This window comes from Ornithodoros turicata, chromosome 9, assembly GCF_037126465.1.
Source record: "Ornithodoros turicata isolate Travis chromosome 9, ASM3712646v1, whole genome shotgun sequence".
In the NCBI taxonomy this organism is placed as follows: Eukaryota; Metazoa; Arthropoda; class Arachnida; order Ixodida; family Argasidae; genus Ornithodoros; species Ornithodoros turicata.
In genome coordinates, this window is record NC_088209.1 from 9,677,752 (window position 1) to 9,704,495 (window position 26,744).

Below are 26,744 nucleotides of genomic sequence, written 5' to 3' on the forward strand. Positions count from 1 at the left end.
TTTTCGTTTTCGTTGCTGTTTCCAGTAATGGAGGACCGTGGCGCGGTATGCGTTTCCGTTATCGTTACATCTCCAATTTCGGTAATTTTCGGTACCGTTTCTGTTTCCGTTACCATTACCGTTACCCTTCCCTGCTTAATGCTAACGCCCTTCTCTCGCATCTACCGCTAAATCGCCACTGAATTTTTGTCCATATCTATGATCTGGATCAGATACCATTGGAATTAAACGGTTCAGGCACGACCGGATTACATGCTTTTGAATGAATGTGTTTTCGGACTGAAACATCGACGACCTCTACGAACCTTCACGGCCATTGTGCCACTGAACGAAGCTAAAGCTCCTTCGCGTTTGGAAAAAGTCCCTTAGGTGCGCTGGCGGGAGGCAATGATGCCTCGCGATGGGAAAATATTGATTCACACGTGTCATCATGTAGACATTTTGCTTGGGAAGACATTATTCCTTAGGTTCGTTGAACTGATGAGGAAAAAGCTGCATATGTTACAAGATGTTAGGATATTTACTGAAGTCTGTTCTGATCAGTCCATGAATAGGTTGTGATGTGGTTTATGTTAGTTGAAGCAGTGCACGTCTTATGCGAAAGCAAGATGCCAAGGACTAGGCTTTAAAAAAAAACAGGAAGCAACTTCTGAGGAGAATGTTTGTGTTTTATAATTTGCAAGAACATCATGCTCAGAATTGAATTATCATTCGGAAGTAGGTCCCCGGTCAAGTTCCGGGCTTCTTGTCAGTTTTGCAGTAACCACCGCCACATCCGCCTTTGACTGTAGTGTCCGGTCTCTGAAACACAACCATGAGGAAAGAAACGTTAAGTATTGTTGAAGGAATTTCGTACAGCTCTGCGGCTCTTAATATGGGATGCCAATGTGTAGTATCCAATATGGAATACCAGAATAGCCACCAACAGCATTCATTACACAAACACACGAAAACTTCCTGTGGAATCCTGCGCCCCCGGTGAGGGCAATTCTTGTCGAGTGGTCGCGAAAATACTGCTCCACCAAACAGAGTGACCAGCCGAACATCTGACTCTAACCACCGCCATGAGCTGTATCTGATCGGTTGTCGAATGCGTTGCCAACGAAATATCACGAGAGGCAACCGCAGGGAAACAGTTGAAAATCGCAGCATGGAGCGCTCACACGTTTTTCCGACGATGACATCATTTACGTGCTTAAATAAATAACACTGAGTTGCAGTGGTGGTCCTTTACGTGCTTCACGGGGATGGAAATTTATATTTACGTGTTTTGTGGCTCCCTTGGAAGTTTTCAGAAAGAAAGCATCACTTTATTTTGCGAAAACCGTTGTGAAGGCGCCCTCTGTGCTAGTCGGGTGTCAAGCTGTGTGGCTATGCTAGTGGGCTTCGGGATGGGAGGCTTTGAGCTCACGATCGAGATCTAGCAAAGCTGGAAACTACATTCCATAACTGTGTTGTCCTTTACAGATAAGATGTCATTGGAAGCACTCTTCATCCCCAACACAAAGGCAAAAATCTGGAGATGGAGCAGTTCGAAGTGGATTATCGGACAGGAACCACTTGGAGTGTGGAACCATTCACTGACTAGGACCAGTTGGAAGCGGAACCAGTTTCATGATGGTAGCACCTGAAACGGAACCAGCGGAACTGATCCAGTGGTTCCCGCTGTTAAATGACCCTGATTCCGGCCACTTAGTAGCTGGGACCACTGAATGCATGACTGAAGATAACGCGTAGAAATGCGCATGTTGTTGAAGTAAATATTGTTTATTGCACTAAAGGCATACACTGAGCCGTAAAAAATAATCAATACATCACTATGCACGTACTACGTAGCAGTGTTGGGGGTAACTAGATCGTTACTGTAACTAGGCTACCTTTTCCGACAACTTTTTACTTAACTCGTCACTTTGGAGCTCCAGTAACTTCTTGAATAACTCGTTCGTGTTTAGGAAAGTTTGTCGAAGTAACTCGCAAAAAGTTCCAAGTTCCTTTTCTTCGGTAAGTGCGCGGCGCCTCTCACACCCCCGTTGTTACACGGTGAATGTTACAAATTTTGTTTTGGTGTACATTAGGAGGCTCGGGTGTCGGTCATCTTAACGACGAGCATTGTATTTACAATAACAGAGCGCATTTTATAGTAGTGTCAAAACTTTGCACCAGCTCCCGTGGCACAGTGGTTAGGATGATCGCTTTCCACGCCGAGACTGGGAGGTGACACGGGTTCGAATTCTGTCACTTGCTGTGCTGCCTGAGGTTTACCCTGGGTTTTCTGAAGTCTTCTCAGAAGTTCCTCCTGAGGTAGGCCCAGGACGCATACTAACTCCCTGTCCCCCACTCCTTTCCTGCTGTCCTCTCTCCACCTGTCCACGACTGTACGCCGCTCATAGCCACAGTTGCTTCGCGGCGCTAACACGAAATTAAAAAAAAAAACTCGGCACGGTTCTACGATATGTGCGTAGAGGACAACCCCCAGAACATAAAATTGCTTTTTGCTCCGTTCCAGAATATATTACGAGATCAAAATCACCAAATTCCTCCCTAATGAAGCTCACAAATGTAAGCTTTTTTGCGTTATCAGACATTCGTATAGTTTTTGTATATCAAAACTATTTTGAAAAGCCTTGCGTCGCCCATTGTGAGATCAAGATCTGAATTAACTACAGAAAGGTCAACAACTAAAAAGTATATTGGGCAAAACAGTGTTATGCCAGATACCAGAACTAAGAAACGAAATTTGTTTCGCAAATGTGAGCTGAAATGTTAGAAAATGCACAGAATAACACAAATTATATTCCGAAGTATTCAGTTTCACTCAGCTTATAAAAGTTAGCAATCCAAGAATGTAGAAACTTTTTTCTCTTATTTTTTTCTCTGTCGTCATTTTTTTTTTGTGGTGGCCACCCCTCTGTTTTGAAGTGGCATCGCTGAGACACATCGTTAGCTCATTTTTTCTCCCTGTGCTCCACGCCTTCCATATTATGAAAAGTAGCGGCAGCGGAAAAAGAGTAGCGGCCCCAGTAAACCATAAACATATATTAGACATACCAGACACATCCAAACATCTAAGGCATTTGCGATGTCTAGTAGATATCCAGAAATATCCACATTACATTACATGGATTTCCATGGATCGTCGGAAGCTCGTTCATAACTGTATGAATGCATGTCCTCTGGATGTACCTGCTGGACATTTGTCACGTCCAGTGGACGTGTTTGTGAGGCGCCACGACGTCTAATATACGTCCAATCGATGTTCCTATCGGATTAACATACGGTAATATAGACGTACGACTACCAATTCAATATTAATTTTTACGTATAGTGCTAGATGAAAGAGAATCGATCTTGCGAGAACGTGAGAAATTGGCGAACAAATATAAGCAAGTTATTCCATTTGTTCGCGCTCTCTGCAAAGTATCTACGTAGCACTCTTCCGCCAACACAGGAAACTGTCAGTTTGACAGCTCCACTCAGTAGGTAACCTCATCATAGGAAGTAGCCTGAATTACAAACACAATATTTCTCAGGAAGGAATAGCAGAAATGTTAGCGGACAGTTGACTCATTGTGGGCATACATAATAATTGCAGAAACACATCCTCGTCACCGCTACAAACGTTATCGCCCCCTAACAAAACATACAGCAACAATTCGTATTTTAGTACATCTTCCATCCAGTACACCAAGAGAGGCCACTGAGAAATGGCCAAGCTGTGTCGGGTGGTGTACTGCCACGGCTACAGCATTTGCGCTGTTCATGCACAAAAAATAACGGAAAAATTAGATCTGCAATCCGTATGTCAATCCGGTAGGAACATCGATAGGACGTATATTAGACGCAATGCCTCGCAAACATGTCTGTATAGGTACACGTCCAGGTATATCTAGAGGACATGCATTTGTACAGTTATGGACGAGCTTCCGACGATCCATCGAACATCTATCGATGGTAAAGTGGACATATCTGGATATCTACTGGACATCCCAAATGACCACTCTGTACCATCCTCTGGATGTTCATTAGACGTTTTGGTTTACTGGGGAGTAGTAGCGCTGCTTGTAGCGGTAATACGTTTCTCGTTACCAACTAGAAATGTAGCGCGATCGCGACTCCGCTACTGAAAAAAAAAATGCGAATACGGTAGCGGCGCTACTAGTAGTGCCGCCATGTATCACACTGGTAGCAAGTAACTTGAAAGTAACTCCTTACTTTTCTGAAGTAGCTTAGGAACTTAAGGTTTATTTTCATTACGTGTATCTTCGCTAGTAACTTCGTTACATTTCTTGCACGGTAGCTTACTGGTAACGAGTTCCTTTTGTCAAGTAATTTCACATCTCTGCTGCGTAGTATACGGGCTGTTTCGCCTGAAGTGTGTGGGGGCACAACACTCGTGGCTTCCGGAACGTTCCTTCTGATAAGAGGGGCGGGGCAGAGAAGAGTGGATAAAAACACGCGGCACAGGGGGATACGGGCCTCTTCCCTTCGGTTGGGCAGGATTGAGGCGGTTGCTGGCTGCGCTTTACTTCGCACTGCAAGTCATGGAATAAACCTTTGTTTTTTTGCTTGAACCTTTTGCTTGCTGTGTCTCCCTCGGCGACGGAGCGGACGGACGGACTGACGCTCCGAGGTTGTGGAAACACGGGTTTCCACAAGTGATACAACAATTCTAATTCACCACTGGCTTGAGGATTGTACTGTGCTGATTTCTGTACTGGCCAGAGGACTGTGGGACTTTCGGCAGTTACCTTCTCGGAACTTTTGCCGCCATTTAGGAAGGCTTTTGACAATTTTTAATTGAGGAAAATTGATTTTTCAATTCAACTTTGAAAATTGCCAAGTGACCCTCACTGTTTTCTCTCTCTCTTTTTTTTTTTTTTGACGTGAAGTCCTTTACGGATAACTCCAGACCCAACAAAACCTACGCGCAATATCACAACAGAAAGAGTCTTAAAAATAGTTAAAATGCCGCTTTAGCCCCGCCTGCTTGATTGTCGCAAAGAAGACCACACAGAAGTTGTGGGGAGCGGAAGAAGTGTTCCCGCCTCTTGACCTTGACACTGGTGGCAACGGACTTATCACAAAGAAGGCAAAACAAATGAAGGCAGGAAGACTTCCTTGTCTAGACGCACATCTCGCGCGCACTTCTTTGCCAAAATCAAGCAGGCAGGACTAAAGCGTACTTTTTTACTAATTTTGTTCGACTACTTCTGTTGCGATACTATGCCTAGTTTCGTTGGTTCTGCGGTTATCCGTGGAAGACTTCGTATTTCTGGAGAACAAATAAAAAGAACAGAAGTAAGGTTCGCTTGCAATTTTCAACGTTCAATTCAAAAAATAAATTTCCCGCACCTACAAACTGTCAAAAAAACTCCTCAATGGTAGCAAAAGTTTCCAGTCTTCCAGTATTCCGGTATTCCAGTTTCCGTATATGTGATCACTCGCTATGTCTAGACTGGGCATATGCCTGCACTGACTGCGGTGCGCTCACTGTACACAGGAAACGTGACGTTTCGATGACGACCTCACATCATGTATTTCCAGATGACACCCCTGTTCTTGATGAAGGTCGCGGCATATACCCCTTCCTCTTCACCATACGTTCAGAATCTTTGGACACTTATACTGTTTCTCTTCTTCTTAATTTTCAAAAACGACACATCTAGTTAATCGTAATCAAAGCATCACGGTGAGCACTCGTACCTCCTAACATCAGAACAAGCACTATCCGCGATCCGTTTGCATTTCATCGTACCGTTTCTTCCACGAATGCCACCTATGTCTTCTTAGTGTACAAACCCTTCCGGGATATCCACGATGCGTTTCCAGGAATCATTGTCATCGCATTTTCTTAGAAAGTGCACTAAACCACACGCCAATACTGCACAAGAGATGCACAATCCCTGCCGCGGCAAACGCAGACAAAACCAACTTGTTGCGACGCTGCTTCCAAGTTCCGACTGACACTCTCGCCCTCTTGCCGTTTGAATTTGAATTCAAAGGCGTCCGCCGTATAGCGGCGCACTCACAGTCATTGCACCGGCCATCGGCCTCTGCAATTACATATTCCCTTTTTTTTTCTTTCCTTTTTTCTTTTTCGAAGTACTTAGCTTAGTTTCTGTGATTTTTGGAATATATGTATATTGAAATTTTGCTGGCGCTTATGATATTCACCTGGAATACAAGGCAAGTACGAATTGAAGTTACAGCACACATTTTATCGCAGATGCAACTGGATATAAAGCAACAAAAAGAGATCATGTATATGATAAAATAGATCAAAGTAATCAATAAATGAGAACCCGAAGAGCATATGACAACAGTGGACTCTTCCCCTATGAGATCACAAAGGGGGGAGCTGCCGAGCTTGAGATCTCAAGTGGGTTAACTGACCATTTCGGGAACAAATCGGTATCCGTGAGGCTCCAGTTGGAACTACTGGAGCCATCCGAGACCAGAGTAATGCCACTGATTTCACCAAAGTGGAACCAGTCACCGCAATTGGGATCGAGCTGGGGCCATCCACAGTCACCTGGAACCGTTCTGGGACCATCCAGATTCAACTGGAATCAGCCCAGATTCAACTGAAACCATACTGGGAACAGTCGAGATTTTTTCCTGGCCGGGGCAAAAATTTCTTGGAAAACAACTGTCTTGGAGAATTCGAAGAAACCGTTGTGTCGCAGACTTCTCGTCTTTTTTTCAGTTTGTACCTGTCATGCAAGTCAGGATAATTGCAACTATTGGTTGCCGCTTCTCTTATTTGAGTTAGCACTATAAGGGAAGTTGACCTCACACATGTCCACCGCTACGCGTCATGGATGAACCGCGGTTGCATGCACAACGCTCCATGCCACCTGTAAATGTTAGCTTCATACCCTTTAGCGGACGTGCAAGTTGCTGTATGAAGTCCCCCATCTCCCACTTTTGTTTTCATCCTCAACCGTCTTCAGCGCCACCTCCTCAATGGCGACGAAACGAACCAAGTCGAAACCTTGCAATTTCACACTAATATGGGATTCCTACTACCGCTCTCACGCTTTAGAACTTCATTGCGCCCCAAATGCTGCAGTAGGCTTTCCTGTAGCATTTCACATTGTTGTCATGCTGCACTGAGAGTGGACTTTGCGAATGTGAAAATAGTTGAAAAGTGTGGCCGTTAACTCTGCTTACCAAGCAAGGGTACTCGTCAGGACGATTGACGATTTCGTGAGGGCTTCTAAAGCAGTAATACTGGCAGCCAAAAGCACCACGGTTGTTCTGCATGCAAGTGAATGATGGTTAGCCATATAGATATATCGAGCTTCTGCGATCTGCACAAAGAAACGCAAAGGCGATGGCGGTCCCTTTGCACTGCAATGTGATATCCCCTAATTGGATTTTGAGAAGAAAACAAACTACCTAATCTAAATGTATGATATCAATTGCTTTTACGTTAGTGACACTGTACTTGTAGTGTTTGATAACCCAGTGTGAAAAATGCTTCAGAAAAAAAAAATGCAATGGGGTAGGCAAGACGAAGTTACTACAGAGTAAGAGAGCTATCAACAACATGACGTTCGAAGGAGATTGTTCTCGGAGTTAGGTATATACACTTCCATTTTGCTCCGTTCGCAGTCTTGCCAACGAATCACAGTGTGTGTTCCGAGTGAAGTGAAAAAAGGGTAGTAATGGACCCAAAGTATTTCCTTGAAATAACAAATTTATTTTCTTTTTTCAGAATTACTCCAAGACGAATAGGAAACATGTTATTTCACATCGATGTGCTGTACTCAGTCCACTGCTAAAGCCGTTATGTTGAATGAGGACTCACGAGTTGCTGTACTTAATGACCTACATGAATGGTTTACGGCCCCAAAGTTTGCTAAATTTATTGTGGTTACGTGCGGTCTTCTTTTCGCGTTACGTGTATCAATGAGGCCCAGAGCCGTCCCGAGGTTAGCTTCCACCCGGGGCACGATTACGCGAATTGCCCCGCACCCCTCCCTCAACTAGACGCCCTGTAATCAAAAAGAAAGAGCTCATATGCACTTGCGAGCTCAAAGTTCTCTTAAATCTCATTTTATTGGCCAAACCTACCTCCCGGAGCCTCTCATCCCCCCCATCGGAACAGCTCTGATGAGGCAAGTCAAGAAAATCAGTAGTTTGCTTATGAATACTTACATACAAGTAATCGTGTCCATGCTTGCATGGCAGCGTTTTGTTGGGCGCTGCAAAATAAATGGATATTTTTAAAGGTGACTTAGTTCGGTAACGTTTCGAGGCACACCGTGGCCAATTGGCGGGTGCTGGATTCTCTTCCGACAAAGCGCGTCTTGCGGGTCTGGTGCGGGTAGCGGGCCTGCACGTGCGGGGTTGGAATTCCCACCCACGCCAGACTCTACTTATAAACAACTACATTACGTGCAGCCATGGTTGCGCTAATACATTTTGTCTTTCAGGGATCACAAGCGGGTCAAATTTTCATAGATATTTCGCAGGCATTCCTCCTGTACCTCGTCCGCTTCTGCTGTTAAACATAGAGTCACTAAATAAGCTGCACCTCAGGCATCGGCTCAGGGTATCGACACTGAGGCAAAATGGAGGGTTGGAGCCTCCATGTAGTTTCCGTTTGACCTCCAGCGCCACCTCTACTTCGGCAGTAGAAAGAGATGAAGCTGAAGTTCCGCAGTGGAAGAAGGCAACACTTCGAAGAGAGCTCCGTGCATGGCGCTGGAGGTCAAACGGAAACAACATGGCTGCTCCAATTCGCCCTCTTGCCTCAGTGTCGATACTCTGAAGCGTACCTTATTTAGTGACCCTAGTTAAACCTACATAATCGCAGCAATGGCCAACATACGCCGACTTGGTGGGAATACTCTTTAGTCGATCGGTCGCAGCACCAACTATTCTACGGTCACGACTCAAATGACATACCAATGTGCTGCTCTTCTTAGTCCAGATTAATGACCTCGCTCTGTTTCCTCAACTGCACGTTTCTTTGCTCATGACTAATTTCCAGTCATAGCCTCTTCTTTAGAGAAGGAATTAGGGTTATCGGCCCCAATTCATTATTGCCTATCGGTTAGGGTCATCTTCCTATCTATAGGGTACTCTATAGCCTCCTCTATAGAGAATACTATAGAAGACGATGCGCTCCAGCATGCTTATAACAAACTAATATCATGTGCGAACAGTGGGACATGAAACTGAACCTAAGCACATGTATAGGCGCATGTATATATTACGGCGTCATAGCGGATAGCGCTGACTGAATGCTGTTTCATCAGAAACATTCAACTTTAAATTTCAACCGTGTTCAAGTATTTTGATACTTTACTAACTTCTGACCTTTCCTTGAAAGCACACGTCGGACGCGTGCTATCATGGGTAAGCCACAATGTCCCAACGTACAAACTCCCATGTTTAAAATCCTCAATAGCAACATCACAAATTGCAAAATCAAAGCTTCTGTGTGCGAGGTCTGCGAATGAGAGTGTTTAAAAGCAGGCTATCTGTGAGCAACTTCCACACTCCCCATTGCCAAGTAAGCTCAAGAACACGTAATTCATCGGTGGATAAGGGAGTGGAAGTGTGTCCTTTTGCGCTTCACCACTACCGGCCGCGACAAAAATATGTAAACCAAAACCAATTGATTACTGAAACTAATGACCGCTTCGGTGGCAAATTTTTCTCTAAAAAGTGTCCACCGTAGGTCCCAAAACTGGCAGTACCCATTTTAATGCCAACGGCGCCCTACTTTAGAAGTTATGTTTTTTCAGGAAGCTCATTTGTGTTTTTATTTAAATAATGTCTGCCGCTCACTCATTCGCACAGTGCGCAATTTGTAGGCGGTGTCGGACAGATACTTCTAAAAGATAACTTTCTTTGATTGGTGCACGCGTTCGCGAATTATTTAGCCCGGGGATTTAACTGAAACACCCTTTATAGTGCTCTAGTGGTCACTATGTTATTTAAAGTTTGTTGATAGTTGTCATTGATTATTTGGCTTTTTGTTACCCGATTCCGTTCTTAAAGCGTCCAAAGAACAAAAAAATGCAAAATACGAGGTTACTATATCTTGGCTATTTCAAGATGGCATTATATGCCATACAAATAGTACATCACGACTCAGTAGTTGTGAAAAGGGTAGAAACGTTTGGAGCTATAATTCGCTTACCAGCCTGCACAGAAACGGCAAAATTTACACAATGCACATTTTGAGCTAAAAGTTGTCGAAAATAGTGCAGCGTACGTGGAAGTCCTTCCAGAAAATGAGCACCCACAGTGTGTCCACTGTGTAGATATGGTAGAAGCTTTACTCAGCCTAGGATGCACAATTACCTTTTTCATCGGCCTTTGCCTTATAAAGATCTAAGTCATAACATACTCCTCCGTAGCACTTTCCCAAGACAGCTGTATCAAAATTCTGAAAAGAAGTCGTGCGATAACAATGTTGTATTGAACAATACAGTAACACAAGTACGTTAGTCATTTGACAATCTCAAATACAAAATGCGAACGTCACATACTTGACACTAGTACAGAAACGAAAAGCTTTTCTAAAAGAATGTAGCGACGATTTAACGGTAAATGCGGGAGAAATGCGTTAGCATTAAGCGCCTTTTCCGGTTCATACTAAACTTCCGGCATCCACTTGCGATCTAAACCCAACTTCCGCGTGTCCACTTCCCGGCTATTGGGGACGAGCGCGAACGGTGCCGCCCCTCCCGCGGCGGCGGAGCGAACTGCGTAGTGTGGATGCAACGCCGTTCGCCAGCTTGCCAACGCACGTTTAGTTGAATGGTGTTCAGTGGAGGGACAGCCCCATGAATGTTGCCTGTCCTGAAGCGTGGCTAGACAGAGTCACATGAACATTAAATTCGTAATGAGTATGTTCCTGTTTAAATTTTTTTGCGCGCTAGAAAGCTGCGCGTGTGATGAGGTGCTGTTACGGACGGACTTTGCCTTCCAGTTTCCCTATCGATGCCCACACCAGCTTACAGATGCGGATATTTTTGTGTAAAAACAGCCTAATTACCGGTCTTGAGCGCCGTGTCACAATTATTTGTTTGTCGTGCTTGGCTACCGTCAGTGTATTATGTTTGATTACAATTATTTGGTGTAGTGCAGAATTACTCAGACCAAAAGGATTAAATCCCACGGTATAAAGATTAAATGTGGCGGCATGAGGCTTAAATCCAGCGAAACAAAGATTAAAAGTGGCGGCCTGAGGATTAAATTCCACGGTATAAGGATTAAATAGACGGGGAATCCTGTAGGTCAGGGGCGCCGAACTCATTCGTGCCCGCAAGTCTCATTGAGCCATGGAAGAGTTAAGCAGGCCGCATACCACCGGCTTGTGCCTAGTCTGTTTCTCGTGAAAATGGCACATCACAAAACTTAAAACGGTACAAAAATGTATACATTTGTGTTACCTAAGCATGCTAATGATATTGTTTAAACAATGTGACCTCGTGCATGTGCCAGAAATTATCACAAAGGTCACACCTGCACCAGATTTTGACCCATAGATTTGATTGTGTAAATTTCGGTGTGATTCCCAAAGCTTTCTTTCGATTTTTCAAATTATTGTTGTCAATACTTCTGTGGAGGCTTTGTGTTTGCTGTATTTCGTCAATGTGGTTTTTTTCGTCAAATACGTTGGAGGTGGTTCCTAGGGTAGGACCATCTTACCACACTCTACAACTTGGGAACTATAGGAAGAAAAATCGTGATGCTCAATATCCCATTTAATTCTCATAGAAAGAGAAGGGAGTACTGAAGGCCTGTTAATAAAGAGTTGTTTCAAGCATGTGCTCTTAACATAAGTCTGTGGTGGGTGTTGCGGATAACTCCTTACTCTGAGTGCATATGACACCCGACAGATAAAATCGCCTGCTATTTAAGCAATTGCTATTTAAGGAATGTTCATGTGATTCTATATACAAACTCTGGGTTGGAGAGATTCGGAATGCACCGAGCCTAAGCCTGAACCCCTGGTGTTCGACAGGGTCTGAGGCTTTCAACACAGATTTTCACCAGGCAGCAACCAATATTGGACCCATATTGGCTGGGCATTGGCGATAACGGTCTAATATAGGATCATTTTCTCCAGGATTTCCCTCATATCGGTTGAAACGTTTGCCACTTCCGACCATTGTGGGGAAAATGTCGGCAATATGGCCCCCATATTGCCAAGTTTGAGCCAATATAGGGAAAATGCTGGCAAGGGCCCACGTGTTGCCCGTGTGCACCACATATTGGCTGAAAGTAAAAGAAAATGGGACGTACCCGTATTGGCACTTGTACCAAGTGTCCAATCATTACGGCAAGATTGAATTCAACGTTGAAGCGTGTGAAACGCCGTTATGTCGTCCAATATGTCGTTACATCCAACAATTTCCCACAGATGATACACATCGTTCAAAATAGTCAACATATCTGGCAATCCCACTGCAGCAAGCACTGCAACTCAACGAGTCAACTCAACACTTGCTGCACCTGTGCCCGCCGCGCCGCGCTGCCGCCGCTAGCGCCACCCCGCCGCGCCGGTATCCAGCACGCGTCCCGTGTTCTGTTCGGTTCTGTGGGGGGGGGGGGGGGGGGGGGGATCTCAAAGTGGTTTCCCCCGTTTCCCCCACTTCTGCCGGCCTTGGCCTCGCGAGTATTGAACTGTCATGGCATCAGAGACTGGATCTCCTTTTTTGAAGCGCGTGTCGTTGTTCTCTGTTGATAAGAACTCAAGTGCATTTAAAACGAGCGCGGTGTGGCGTTACTCTGGCACCTTAATTTTGCAAGACGGTGACAAGAAGCGAAGTATTAGCTCTGATTTCTTCTGCGTGGGGTGCCTGACAAACGTAAACCAGAAGAATAGAGATAATGCATAATGTAAAAAAAACCGGGACTAGGGAACACGAAGGGACAGACACAACACGAAGTCTCAAGTCCTTTTTCAATGGAGATAGCCCTTCGATAGGCCCTTCGATAAGTGAGTATGTTGGTACATGAAATTCTTCTCAGCGTTGCTGAACGAATGCAACAGATTGACAAAAGGAGACGTGTAGAAGACGCTCGAGCTTTGTGGCTTTTATACTGTCATTATTATTGTTGCTGTTTTCATTCATTCGTGATGGTATTAGGTTGATCCACATGGGCACCGCGAAGGAGGCAAGGGGCTGTTGCCCCTCCCGCTGGACGGGTTGATTTTTGTGCATGACAGCTATGCCCTCTAAAAATTCCCTCTGAGGGTACAACGCGTGTTCAACCATGTTACTGCGCACGTGTAGCAGGCTTTCGTGGCTTGTTCTAGTCAAAATGTGATCGAAGTAGATCTATTGTTTGTGATAAATTTGTGACCGTTAGTCCTATCGCTTTTTCTTTTTTTTTTAAATAGAAATTGGAGCCTTTTTAAGATGTGGCTTCGACTATAGTCTAGGCAGTGCACACCTCGCAGGCCACCAGCGCTTGCGTACCCTTGTGGACGGCTGACGCGTTTAGACCCTCGCCCGCCGACGCCGGAGGCAAAACCGGCTCTACGCCGCCTCCGGTCAAATTGGCATCGGCGCACAGGTCCACTTGCTGCAAACGGCCGCCATCTTGCTTCGCGATGCCAGTCGGTCGAACCGACTGAGAGCGTGGTCGTTTGAGCGAAGTCACGCGTCCTACAACTAATGCACATGCGCGTCACTCGGATCGAACGTTTCATTCGGGCTAAAATGTCGCCGGTTTCTCTAATGACAACGGAAGCGGAAAGTCAAATAAAAAAACACAATGTTTGATAGGAAAGGATGTCTCTTCTGTAATGTTAGGTGCGTTCAAGTTCCTGCAGGCAGTGTGAGTTGCTGCGGCGTATATCCGTAACCGTCGCGAAAGTGCTTCGCTCCGTTGCACTTCAGGAGCGGGTTGGAAGTTGCTGAGTCCCATTGCCCCATTCTACAGTCCCATTCTACAGTTGGCAATACGATGTTTTTGGGACTGCCCGAATCCTTACAAGACAGGCACGGCACCTGTCCTTTGTTTTTAGGACGCGGTTGTGTTTTTTTTTTAGCTTGATGCAGCGTGGAGCATTTACAAGATCGACAGAAAAATAAAAAAGGACGAAGTAAGTATTATTACCGTTATTTGTAGATATTATACCGGATAACGCTTTAGTATTACCCAGATGCATGGTTTGCGTTATCAGAAAAAGAAATGGCGCGCTACGGGCAATGTGGGCTTGCCAATATGGCCATCCAATATTGGGTCAATACTTGTGTGCTCCCTGGGCAACAGTTTGTCACCACTAACCAACGCAAGGTAAGCGGTACAAGTGCAAAGCTCAACTGAAGCGCCACTACAGTCTATGAAGGTTGGGACAAATATTTTTTGTTTAGTTAGCTATTTATTTATTTTCTTCTCGGGGACCACGCGGGCCGCATGGCAATCTCATGCGGGTCGCATGTGGCCCAGGGACCGCCGCTACGGCACCCCTGATCTAGATGAAGTGCGTTGCGTAGGACGTTAGTCTGCAGAGTTGAAAATGTAAGGATTTCTTTCCTTTGCAACAAAAAAGAAAAAAAGGGGAGAAAAGAGTGACACTATTTTTATATGAATGCTCGTTACCTACGTAAATCAGGCACACTGTGAATGCTGGGCTCACACGCCCCGACCAACAACTATAACATCGCAGAGAATGTATACGTACGAGGCAAGGCTCACGTTGCGACTCCATTAGATAGCATGACATCGGATTGGAGGGATTGCACTTGCGGGAGCAGGTAAGCAGTGATCCGTTCGTCTGTAAACCACAAAACATGTGTCACGAACAATTGGGCATACTAGCTCTCCATACACGATAGCACGCAGTCAGAATCGCAACCAATTTATGCCGTTGCAGCTTCCCATACCGAACATTTTATCCCCAGTATATGTTGTTCCTGCATGTGAATTAGGAGTAACAAAAAACTTGTTTTACAGCGACATCTGTTACGTGCTCACTCCTGGGCTAAACAACCTATCTTACCAGCAGCCGCGTCCAAAAGTCACTCTATAAACATCCCGGATGTGTAGACCACGTGTATGAACGCTTGCTCAATCTCGTTCTGCGCTATTTCATACCCGGCCGAAAAACGGCTCGTAACAGTATCAACTATGCCGAGCGAGCCCCAACAAAAATGCGGGACACATGTACAAGAAATATTGAGCCTGCAGCTGCGCAAGTAACGAATAAGATATGCGACATGGATCGTGCATAGACTTAGTCTTTGCAAACGAGAAACTCAACCCCGCGCACGCCCTATGAGCAACGAACGATTCAGTGACCATAGAGCCCTCTCCATCACTTTTTAATCCCGGAACCGTCAATGAGGATATATTACAGACTGTAAAATGTCTACGAGTACTTCCTCAAAAATATTAACCGAGCGGCCATACACGGGAATGTATCCGAAGAAAAAACAAATAAAGGTAATGTAGCTGCAGCTGTGGTGTGCGGGGAAAAGGAAAATTTCTTACTGCACGCTCTTTTCATGTATGCTAGCATACGTACAGCACTAGCCACTGCATTCCTAGGGTGCCTCAATACTAGCTCCCTCTGCACAGGGAGCTGATATTCGGGCATTCATTCGAACTACTGAGTTTTCGGGAAGACCTCCATATTCCCGGTTGGGGAATCCCCGATCTCGAAATTCACGGGGTATAAGAAAAATGACGGGTCCAGAGGTGAGGTCCGGTGATGCCCCGACAGTACGCACGAATAACATGGAGGAGCGCATCGGGGAAACCCTGTTCTTGTAAACCTTGTTCTCTCCCACAGACATGCACACTTTGCGTTCGCTGTTGGACCGAAACACGCTGCGGTTCCTCCACCCTCCCGGCAAGAGGGAAGCCCCGCGTCTATGCATGGACGAGCCGTTTCTAATAAACCCATCGATCGCTGCCATTTTTTTGTATTTACCACGCTCCTCAACACGTAACCAAGATGAAAATTAACTGGTCTGGGGTTGGACAAACAGACGTCGAAAAATCCCGCCGCAGTCTGGCTTTTCCATCGAATGCCTTATTTGATCAGAACCATGCACCGTATTGCTCTCCGATTGGTATGGTTGGGTTAGTCTTGCTCTTGCCCCCCGCTGCGGCAAAGAAGTTCCGACGCCCCAGGGTGCGGACGCATTGAATTCGCAAACTGGCGGCGCTCTGCTCAGTACTCCACTTGGCATTTCTATTTCCCTTTGTACACCCCAAGTAGACCGTTCCAACCATTGTGAGCTCAAGTAAGCCTGGGAAAAACCAGCAATTCCCGAATATTTGTGCTCAGTTTCGACTCCACCACAGCAACGATCACAAGAAAGAAGCTCCTGGTGCTTCCGACTTGAGACAGTCGGACAGATCATTCGCGCTGAACCAGTTTCCTCAACTAAACCACATAAAAAATGTGGACGCAAATCGCCGATGCTGGAGAACCAACTTTCCACCAAATCATCGCGAAACGATGCACCTACAAGCGGCTCCGAGGCGAGCAAGCTCGCCAAGCAGCGGCTCTAGGTGCTTGCGCGCAGCCCAAACCTTACGTACGAGCCCGCGCTGTCTCCGCATCCACGACGAAGAAATCAGATACGGAACATGGAGAAAAAAGGTAACCGGAATAGCGCCCTTTGCTATCGAGATAACCCGGTGATGGTGCCACAGAGCAGAGAATGGTAGCAGGCGACAAGACCACTATTTGTATTCGCAGGGAACTGGAAAACTACCCTAAGTTTATCTAATTTATCGATTGAAATTGTTTCTTTTTTTTTTTACTGTTGCTGTCGGGAATGACACATGTTGGCATAGATATTGCAGCCGTGGGTGCCGTGAGAAGCGATTTTGTTGCGTCTCCCGTAGATTGTCATGTATTGCAAAATCTTACAAACTTTAATTCACCAAAAATCACTGGCTCGTTTCAGGCCTGTACCTGCTTTGTGTAGAAATTTAGCGTGATTTGCGAGATCCCTGCGAATATACGTTCCTGATAGACTTTCTTAGGAGGTGAGTTCGCCTAAATGGTGAAAACAGAATTTAGCACAGCAAGAATCTCATTGTGCCGAAACTCTCGGATCGAAAAATCCTTCAGAGCGGATCCTTACCGAACCATCACGTGAATAGGCCTATCGGAAATTTCCACTAGACTAGTGGTTTGATGGTCTGATGGGATCATTATGCCCTGATGGTCTAATGGCTTGGTGTGAGATTCACAATACGAAAAGAATGTTCTTAGCAAAAATATGTACTTTTCCCTTCCTGCCCTTTTTCTAACCTCTGTCACCGCATATTTTATTTCCTCATGATTCTGTTATTCTTTGTTTTTTGTAATGGTCAATGCGCGCGGCGGTTTGAAAACGAAACGATACAAGCTCACTAGAAAGGTCACTTAGAAAGGCAAAGATACATAAATTGATTCCCATCCGTCCTGAGTCCTGTCTCCTGCCTCAGTCAAATAGAAGAGAGAGGCTTCTAAATTTCTTTCATCTGCTCACACAAGTTATACTGAAGTGAGGAATTGCTCGGGGTATTAACCCAAAACTTGACACAATGTCTGTGTCTTTTACTGTGTTTGGTCTGAGACGTTTTGCAGTTCCATCGAAAATCGAACTTCCGCAGTGTAATCGCCCATTTTTTCTCTCGCTGGCAACATCTGCTGTATTCTGTCGGACAATTGGAGAACACTGAGTATTTCTGAAGCTGGGGGGGGGGGGGGCGACACTAGGCTAGTTCCATCTCAAATCGAACAATCTGGTACACTTGATGTCTCGAATGGACGGGAAAAAATTATGTTGAAGCCATCGGTGAGTTAGGAGAAATAAACGCTTTCCGAATTCTCTGCGCTGCGCGGTTCGGGAAGTAGGAGAGGAGGAAAAAACTGCCTCTCATAAGGCGATGTCGTCGCACGCGGGTTTGAGCGTTCGCTACAAGGCTATTTCTTGTCGCATTATAGAAATTTCTTGATCTGGCTTTAGACCACTTGGGGCACAATAGGATCCTGCATTGGCAGTGCTGTGCCCGTTTTTATTAGTCTACAAAAAATATCAAAGTTGACTCAAAGTGCCGAAAAGCACCATATTCACTGCAACTTTGCGGACGATGTACAAAACGGATAAGATTGAGCTTTATGCCGTTTAATTTGTCATTCATGTGGCTATCGAACGATGTATAATTTGTTGCTCTACTCTGTAAGGAACGTAAGCGATACATCTTTCAGTAACACCATACCACCGTAAAACGACGAATTTTGGAAGCCATTATCTAGAAACCCCACCAAAAACTTGCCTCGAAAATTTTATATGTTGTAGGTAGTTTCTTAGACTATGCACAGAAGAAAAATCGAAAGTCGGACTTTATCGGTAGGCGCACTGTGAATTTTTTGACAGCCCTATACGCGAAGCGCATTCAAGCCGTGGCACCGTGTCCCGCGTGTTGCAAAACTGAATTTTCCAAAGGGACTTTCAACTTCTGTTTTGCCATAAAAAGTAATTGCTACCATTTGAAACCGTTCTGAGCGCTTGCGTTCATAGTAGTGTCGTAACCGCTGAATGTAGATTGTGGAGCAACCACATGTGCTCACATTTTTTGCGGAATGACATACATGCATTGCAAGTGCTGGGAGCCCGTGAAGAACAGAATGCTTTAGAATACTTTTGCGTCTTTATAAGAGGTATATTTGTCCACGGTGATCATATCGAAGCATATTTACAGTACACAGAATAACAAGAACTTGACAGCGAAGAAGAAAAGATGACGAAGGTAAGAAGGGGTAACGTAAGTTACGCAGAGCATTCCGGGTGGATGAGAGTGCTCGTGTTATGAACTGCTTTAGGCCGTTGTGGAAGCCACTTTCCTTAATGTTACTTTTGATGGCAGGTTCTTGTCAGATTTTCTTTCAAATGTGGGCAACAGTGCTGCGTGTTGTGATTCAGCCACCTTTGCTGTGAAGCACTTGAAGCAGCTTCTGCATTGCTGGCCCATTTCTGTTACGCCTTCGACTTGATCTGCTGGAACCACAGTCTTTATGGCACCTACGCCGATCTCCGAAGCAAAGCGAAATGCATTTGTCTATAGCACTCTTTTCTTGTGTATGAGGCGGTAGTCAGCGAAATCCACACGATCAACACTGTACAACGAAGGGGCCATTGAGGTAGGTGTGAAAGCAGGACGACACACTACAGTAATGCAGACGTCGTCGCACACTCTGTATAAGGGCACTCCATGCACTTCTGTAGTCGGGAAGTGACTGAAGCGTCTTCTGTGTGTAGGCGAAACTTTGCGGAAGGTGTCTTCAAGGAGTAAATGCGATCAGGACCTTCCCATGGTCGCAGCATCTCGAACCGAATAACATATTGGACAGCGGCGCCAGTCGGGCTGTTTCGGCAAGGTTCACAAGAGGCACCATGAATTAGTCTTGAGTGTGTGTGTATGGCACTACACAACAACATTTTCCTCAGTGCAATTTCCCCCGTCCGAGGTCATGGGGCCGTAGGAAAGAAATGTTTCAAAGAATACTGGAAGTCACTGCGTCCCTGCTGCCATAATGCGTACAATAAATATGCTTGTTTAGAATAACCCTGAACAGATATGCCTCTTACAAAGATGTAAAATCATTATGCTCTTCCCGGGCTCCTAGTACTTGCAATGCATGTGTGCCGTCCCGCAAAAAATGCGAGCACATCTGGTTGCTCCGCAATCTAGATTCGGCGAGTACACCATTGGTATGAACGCAAACGCTCAGAACCTTGAAAAGGAAACCTTGAAACCCCAGAATGGTTTCAAATGACAGCAATTACTTTTAATATGAAGACAGAAGTTGAAAGCCCCTTTGGAAAATTCCATTTTGCAACGTGGGGGACACAGTGCCTCCCAGTGATCTCCCCAGAAATTCAGTGCTGGGGGGGGGGTGCCGACCTTTCAAGGGTTGGGGTATGCTTGAAGATTCCACTTACGGGGGTTTTCTTGGACACAGAAGGAATTGTTGCACAATGGTGACATCTGCACAACTTTCCCGTTAGAACACAGTACATTAGAATTCATTATGAAGGTCATTTTAACATAATGCATAATCGCATGACCGACAAAGAAAAAGACTAGCACCCTGTCCCACGAAGCTCAATGAGTACCTAGCAACCAACGGAGGAAACCTTAGACGAAAAAAAGCAGAACAGCTCGCTTGACTGAGTTGGGCGCAAATGGTTCTTGATCATCCACATTGAGTGTGCGTGCCCGCACGCATTTTTGCTCGTATATGTGCGCAATATATGCATTTAACAGTTACTTTCAAATGATTTTGGACAAATGCATTGTACGATCATCTGCATGACTGTGGTCATACAGCACAAGCTTGACAGTACAAGATGTAATTCGCTGCGCTGGACTCACTACATGGCCGAGCTGGGTGGGGTCACCTGAGCAATTTCAGGGGGGGGGGGGGGTGTTGCAAAATTCCAGGGAGGGTGTACACCCCACCAGGGAAATCCCTGGTGCCTCCGCTTGAATGCGCTCCTCGTATAGGGCTGGCAAAAAATTCACAGTGCGCCTACCGATCAAGTCCGAATTTTGATTTTGCTTCTGTGCATAGTCTAAGGAACTACCTACAACATATAAAATTTTCGAGGAAAGTTTTTGGTGTTTTTTTTTAGATAATGGCTTCCGAAATTCTTCATTTTTCGGTGGTGTGGTGCTACTAAAAGAGGTATCGCTTACGTTCCTTACAGGGTAGAGCAACAAATTATACATCATTCGATAGCCCTATGAATGACAAATTAAACGGCATAAAGCTCAGTCTTATCCGTTTTGTACATCGTCCGCAAAGCTGCAGTGAATATGGTGTTTTTCGGTACTTTGGGTCAACTTTGATATTTATTTCCAGACAGACAAAAGCCGGTACAGCACTGCCAACGAAGGATCCTATTGTGCCCTAAGTGGTCTAAAGCCAGATCAAGAAATTTCTATAATGGTAGAAGAAATGGCCTTATAGCGAACGCTCAAACCCGCTCACGACGACGTCGCCTTATGAGAGGCAGTTTTTTCCTCCTCTCCTATTTCCCGAACCGCGCACCGCAGAGAATTCGGAAAGCGTTTATTTCTCCTAACTCACCGATGGCCTCAACATATATTTTTTTCCCGTTCATTCGAGACATCAAGTGTACCGGATTGTTCGAATTGATATGGAACTAGCCACTAGAGATACGGCGGATATACAGCCAGGGACGTCCATCTATGAAGCTCCCAATCGTTTTATGGACGTTTATTCTAACGAGGAATGGAACTTGGCCTGTTGTAGTCTCCGTGAGTTGCGCGATGCTCGATCATCTATACACGCTTGCGCGGTGGCACTTCCAGTTTCTGAGCACTAATCCGACAGTTTTATGGGGTGATGTGTCACGAACCATACTCAATTAAATCCTAAAGCAACATTGCAATATTACCAGACTCAATGAATCAGACGGCTAGACCATTAGCAGCCTCACGGTTGGCAGTCTATGGGACAGCCAGGACAGTGAGTGCTGCCATATTGAATACTGTAATGATGTCGGCTAGTTTCTTATTCATTTCTTAAAATTGCCTATAATTTCTTATAATTATAATATTATAATTCGTTTCTTATAATTCATTTATATAATTTCGTAGTCTTGTTCTTTACTGTTCCTTTTCAGTTACGGTCTTAGCGACTTTAAGTTGTTTCACACCTCTGATGTCCGATTGGGGTCTACTGATCTACTATGAAGCGTCATTTGTTGGACCGCCAAGCCTCGCTGACGGAGCATTGGGTTATCTTGTGGGCCCACTAAGCCCACCTGATCAACTATTAGGCACCCTATGTCGGACCGCGAGGGACCGTGTTGTACTGCCAGACCTTCTTGTGGGTCATTAAGCCCAGCTGACGGAGTGGGGGACATCATTTGTGGGACAGTTAGGAGTCCTTACGGACAACTAGGGAGTTGCTAATGGGCCGTCTAGTCTGCTTGATGGTCCATCAAAATATTCTGATAGACTATTAAAACTCCTAGTCGATTTTGCGATCGAATCGGACGGATAGTAACATCGCTTTTAACACCGACTCCGCGTCTGGGAATGCTCCCTATCTCATTATTACACGAGGCATGCTCTACTAATGTGGAACACTAGACGTGCACTCTAATATGAAGCACAGCACATTAGTATCGAGTCCTATTACCCTATTATGGAGTCCAAAACAGACAAGGTTCTCTCTCATGGCACAATGTACGTGTAGAGTTATACTTACCCTGATTGGGTTGTAATTCGAGCAGGACAAGTTTACGAAACATGGCCACTCGAATGATAATGCAGTTGTTGCTGCAAGAAATGTTTCACTTAGTACATATTGAAGAGAACAGTCACCATTTTTATGTGAGAGCACTTTGTAAGAATTTGATACTCCCACCGTTAAGAGGGAATGTTCGTACTCCGAGTTTCGTGCGCGGGCACGCTCTTCCCGTCCCAACTTTTGGTGGGTGCGCATAAAAGGGGTATCGTGCCCCTTCACGTGTCCTCTTCCCTTCTATCCATGGAAAGTGAAGGAAAAGGACGCAGGACGTGCGGCGGCAGCAGAGCACGGAGAGTAGAAAACACAGAAAGAAGAAACTGGCACCACAGTGAGCGCGATCGAGCGTCGAAGTACCGTTTAATAACTCCCCCAGCAGAACGATACGCCGAGTGCCCGAGAAGGAGTAAGATTTAGTAAGAAGAGTAAGCTACTTAAAGGGACGGTCGCATCTAGGGCTATGGAACCGTTACCATCATGTTCACCCCCGACACCCTATTTTGCCAATTTTCTGTCCCGATAACTGCTTAGTTCTTTCATAACTAGATTCTAAAGCTAAAGTTAGATTCTAAATTCTACGGCCGCGAGCGTCTCAGCAACAATGGCATCGCTATGACATGGTTCGGACCATGACGCGACTGACGAATCAGAGGGCAGTAATCCCTCGAGCTTCTCCGTCGACCATTGTATCCGAGACCGTCTGCATCGACTTCGTGACCTGCGTCCATCTTTCAGGTGTTTTGCTGTGACGCTTCTTCCCAAAGGAGATTGTCTCAGGACGACCAGTAAGAGGAAAGCGCTCAGGTTGCCCGAATTCGTCCAAGCCGGAACTCACCGGCGGGGGGACAATGACTCAAAACGAAAACGGGAGACGGAAATCACAGCAGGTATCCTGCAGTGGAAAAAGGGCGTCGCGTTCAGCACGTCTGTTCCTCACATATCGGTGACGAACCTTATCTGGAGAGGGACAATATCAGTTTTATTGACTGGCAAAAGTGTGGCCAGCGGAACATCGACGGGAAAAAGCAAAGCGAGACTGAATAGATGTCGCCTGCGCTCTCGGTGGCCTTTGTAACGCCCTTCAATTTGTATCTGTAGGCATGTTGAGAACGTGTTCCAAGGTACAGGATTTCGTCCCCATAGCTCTTTGCTGGCGCCTATTGAAGATGTAGAGTCCCTCGTTGTAAAGTTTCTGCTTTGAGTGCTTCTATCGAATAACGCTTAGCAGTGTAAATACCCACCATATCACATGTACATTTTCTCAATATAAAATACTGTATTTTTATAACATTGTCAGTCAAAGCAGCATGACGGAGCCTGCTTCAAGTGGTGAGTTTAACATAATCTCTCTAGCATTGGTAGTATGTTAGTACCGGTAGTTGTCTGCAACCAGAGTATTAACATTAGTAAACTCTCTAGCATTGTTGCGGAATGGGTCGATCAATTCAATTCCAATTCCATTCCGAGCCAAAATGCTAAGTTGGGGTAGTTGGTGTGACATTACTAGTTTAGGCTACCTAGGAGGACGTCGGACAAAGTAGGAGACACGACAACAGAAACAGCGTTCCATTCCGAGAAATGATCGCGAGTCGAAATTCCATTCCTTTTAATTCCTCGGAATGACGACGTCAGGCTCATTCTCATTCCACCCAAGAAGAGGACATTCTCATTCCCACTTCGGAGCTAACGTGGTGCACTATAAGTTATTAACTGGTGAACTGGTCAGTGCAAAAGAAAAAGAAAGGTGGTGGTGGTGGTGGTGGTGGTGGAGATAGGGCTTGCCGTTGTCGGCCTCACGTATGTGGGCAACGTCACGACTCACGCCCTGGGGGAATGTGCGTCCTGGGCCGACTTCTAAGGGAACTGTGCCGACATATGTCTGAAAGCGTCTGAGGAAAACCCAGGAAAAACCCCAGACAGCACAGCAAAAGAAAGGAAACATGCAACTTGATACTAGATATCCCACCAACAGCCAGGGCACAACAAAATCGTATACTGCTTTATTTTGATGAATTTGATGTTCCTTTGTTTCCAGCATTAACGTCTTAACCCTCTATGAACCACTGTATCTTAAAAGATAGAGCCCGTAAAATCGACGTTTTCTTGCCGCTTAAGCTTTTTTTCCCGTAATATCTGGCAACAATGTGCTCAGTAGACATTTATCTTTCAATTGATGTCAAAAGGAGGCGTATGCTACCCCTCCAAGCACGTGGCTGGAGAGCGTTTGTTCATGTGATTTTCCTCTTCTTCTACCCGTGGTATTCCTCATCATTTGGAGGTATAATACATATTTCGTTCTCAATATGATGCTGGGATTTTTCCTGCATGTCTGAAAGTCTTCTTTCAATGCACTTAATGCTTTAGTTCCCCATTTTTTATATTCTTCTTTCGGCAACTCCGTACTTCTCGTCTGTATCTCACAGTATACAGCGGGCCACTGTGACTTGCGTGTGAGACTTGCTCTTTTCCTGCCTGCTCTTAGGTATGCATCCCAGTTTCTTTTACGAGAAGAATACTGAACGAACTGCTGTGCCTCCAGCAGGGAGTGACGATGAGAGGATGGGCAGCTCAACCGATGAAGAACTGGGTACTATAGCCTGTCATAGCAGTAATGCTACATTTGTCGAACACTTGCATTTGTCGAAGTATAGCATAATTATCTTCTTCCTTTACTTCGATTTCAGACATCGAACCTTCAGACGATGAATGCAGTCACATGTCAGATAAAGATGACGATGGTGATCTACCACTGCCCCCGCCGCACAGAAAAAAAAAAAAACGCCATGGATGGAGACAACGTCTCGTAAAAAGCCTGTTCAAGAGCCTCCTTGGACCGGGAAGAGGACTTTGGAAACTGCCGTAAAGATACCATATCAATATTTCTCCGAGCATTTTGACAAGGACCTTGTTGATGGCATTGTACGACAAAGCAATCTCTACGCAAGGCAGAAGGATATACGCACGAATTTCACAGCCGATTGTGACAGTATTCAGCGGTTTATGGGGGCGTGCCTATACAATGGCCTCTACCAGATGCCCGGTTCGAAGAGGTACTGGAGCAGTCACTGTGGGATTGCGCAAGTTCAGGCTGCGCTATCAAGGAGGAAATTTGAGGACCTGAAGCGCTATCTGCATTTCTCGGACAACTCGCTGAACCAATCTGGTGGCATCAGCAAAGTGGCACCACTGCTTGATTCTGAAGAACCTGCGCAAAATACCAATCGAGCAAGTGTCTCAGTGACGATGAACAGGTAATCCCGTTCAAAGGGCGCATTAGGCTCAAACAGTACAACCCCCCCCCCCCCCCCCCAAAAACAACAACAAAGAAATGGGGCTATAAAATGTTCGTCCTATGCGGTGGCAGCGGAATTCCATACGATTTCGAATTTTACGCTGCAAAAGCTGAGCACCCCGACCACTTGTCAGACATCAGCGCTAGCTCGAATGTGGTGCTACGACTTGCACAGTCGGTACCACAAGGTGAGAATTACCGATTATTTTATGACAACTGCTTTTCCTGTCCGTCTCTCCAAGTTGGTCTTGCACTTCAGGGAATTCAGTCGCTGGGGAATTCAGTCGCTGGCTACTGTATGTGCGCCAGAATAGGGTCTCCGGAGTTAGGATGATGTCTGACAAGGAAATTAAGAAGGCTGGTCAAGGTACCTTGCAGGAGAAAAGTGCATCCGTGGGCAACGTGCAACTGAAACTGGTGAAATGGATGGACAACAGGTCATTGCACCTCCTCAGCACATTCGTGGGGGGGGGGGGGGGTTTCCGACCTCACAAGTTCAGCGGTGGGACAGAAAAACTAGACAGAAAGTACTCGTGACTTGCCCAGCTGCAGTGTCTGAGTATAACAAGTTCATGGGTGGGGTTGATCTTTTGGATTCTCTAATTGTACTCCACAGGACGCGGATGCGATCAAAGAAGTATTACACGAGGGTATTCTTCCACATGCTGGACTTTGTATGTGTTGCCGCATGGCTCTGGTACAAGAGGGCTGCAGAAGACTGCCATCTAGCTAAGAAGGCTGCTAGCGGAAGTCATAGACAGCAATTGCATACTGGAGTATGCGGCTCTGTATCTCCACACGACCGATACGGACGTGATATTTTTTGTTCAATAAACCATATTCAAGCCCTATAGAGATATTTTAACACAAGAAAAAAATTATTATCCCGCAACAACTAAATGTGGCCCATAGAGTGTTTTAAGACGAGAACCAGCTCCGCCACTAGCGTTTACGTTTCTTGCGTTGTAATCTGAAACTATAGACGACCTTCGGCTGAATAGTTGCCAGACACTTGCTTTGAGTGGCCTCTGCTCAAAACGTAGCGTGCTGGAGGCCCGCAATTTAACGCCATTTGCTGGCCATTTCGTTCTAGCCCCCAAACGGGTCTATTTCCATTCAAATTTCATTCCCAACAGCTGGTGACTTAACTCCATTCCCATTCCGTTCCGGCGTGATAAAAAT

General features: G+C 45.5%; 1 protein-coding gene across 1 annotated transcript in view; it reads right to left on the bottom strand.

Annotated features, from left to right (window-relative positions):
• Nucleotides 1-677: 677 nt before the first annotated feature.
• LOC135369282 (uncharacterized) overlaps nt 678-26,744 on the bottom strand; it is a 38,563-nt gene continuing 12,496 nt past the window's right edge. The window contains exons 2-7 of the mRNA XM_064602888.1: nt 22,232-22,302; nt 14,666-14,758; nt 10,324-10,408; nt 8,164-8,210; nt 7,174-7,260; nt 678-801 (exon numbers count right to left, since the gene is read on the bottom strand). Of these exons, the coding sequence (XP_064458958.1) occupies nt 730-801; nt 7,174-7,260; nt 8,164-8,210; nt 10,324-10,408; nt 14,666-14,758; nt 22,232-22,302 (455 nt within the window). The 3' untranslated portion in view covers nt 678-729. The remainder of the gene's footprint in view (nt 802-7,173; nt 7,261-8,163; nt 8,211-10,323; nt 10,409-14,665; nt 14,759-22,231; nt 22,303-26,744) is intronic.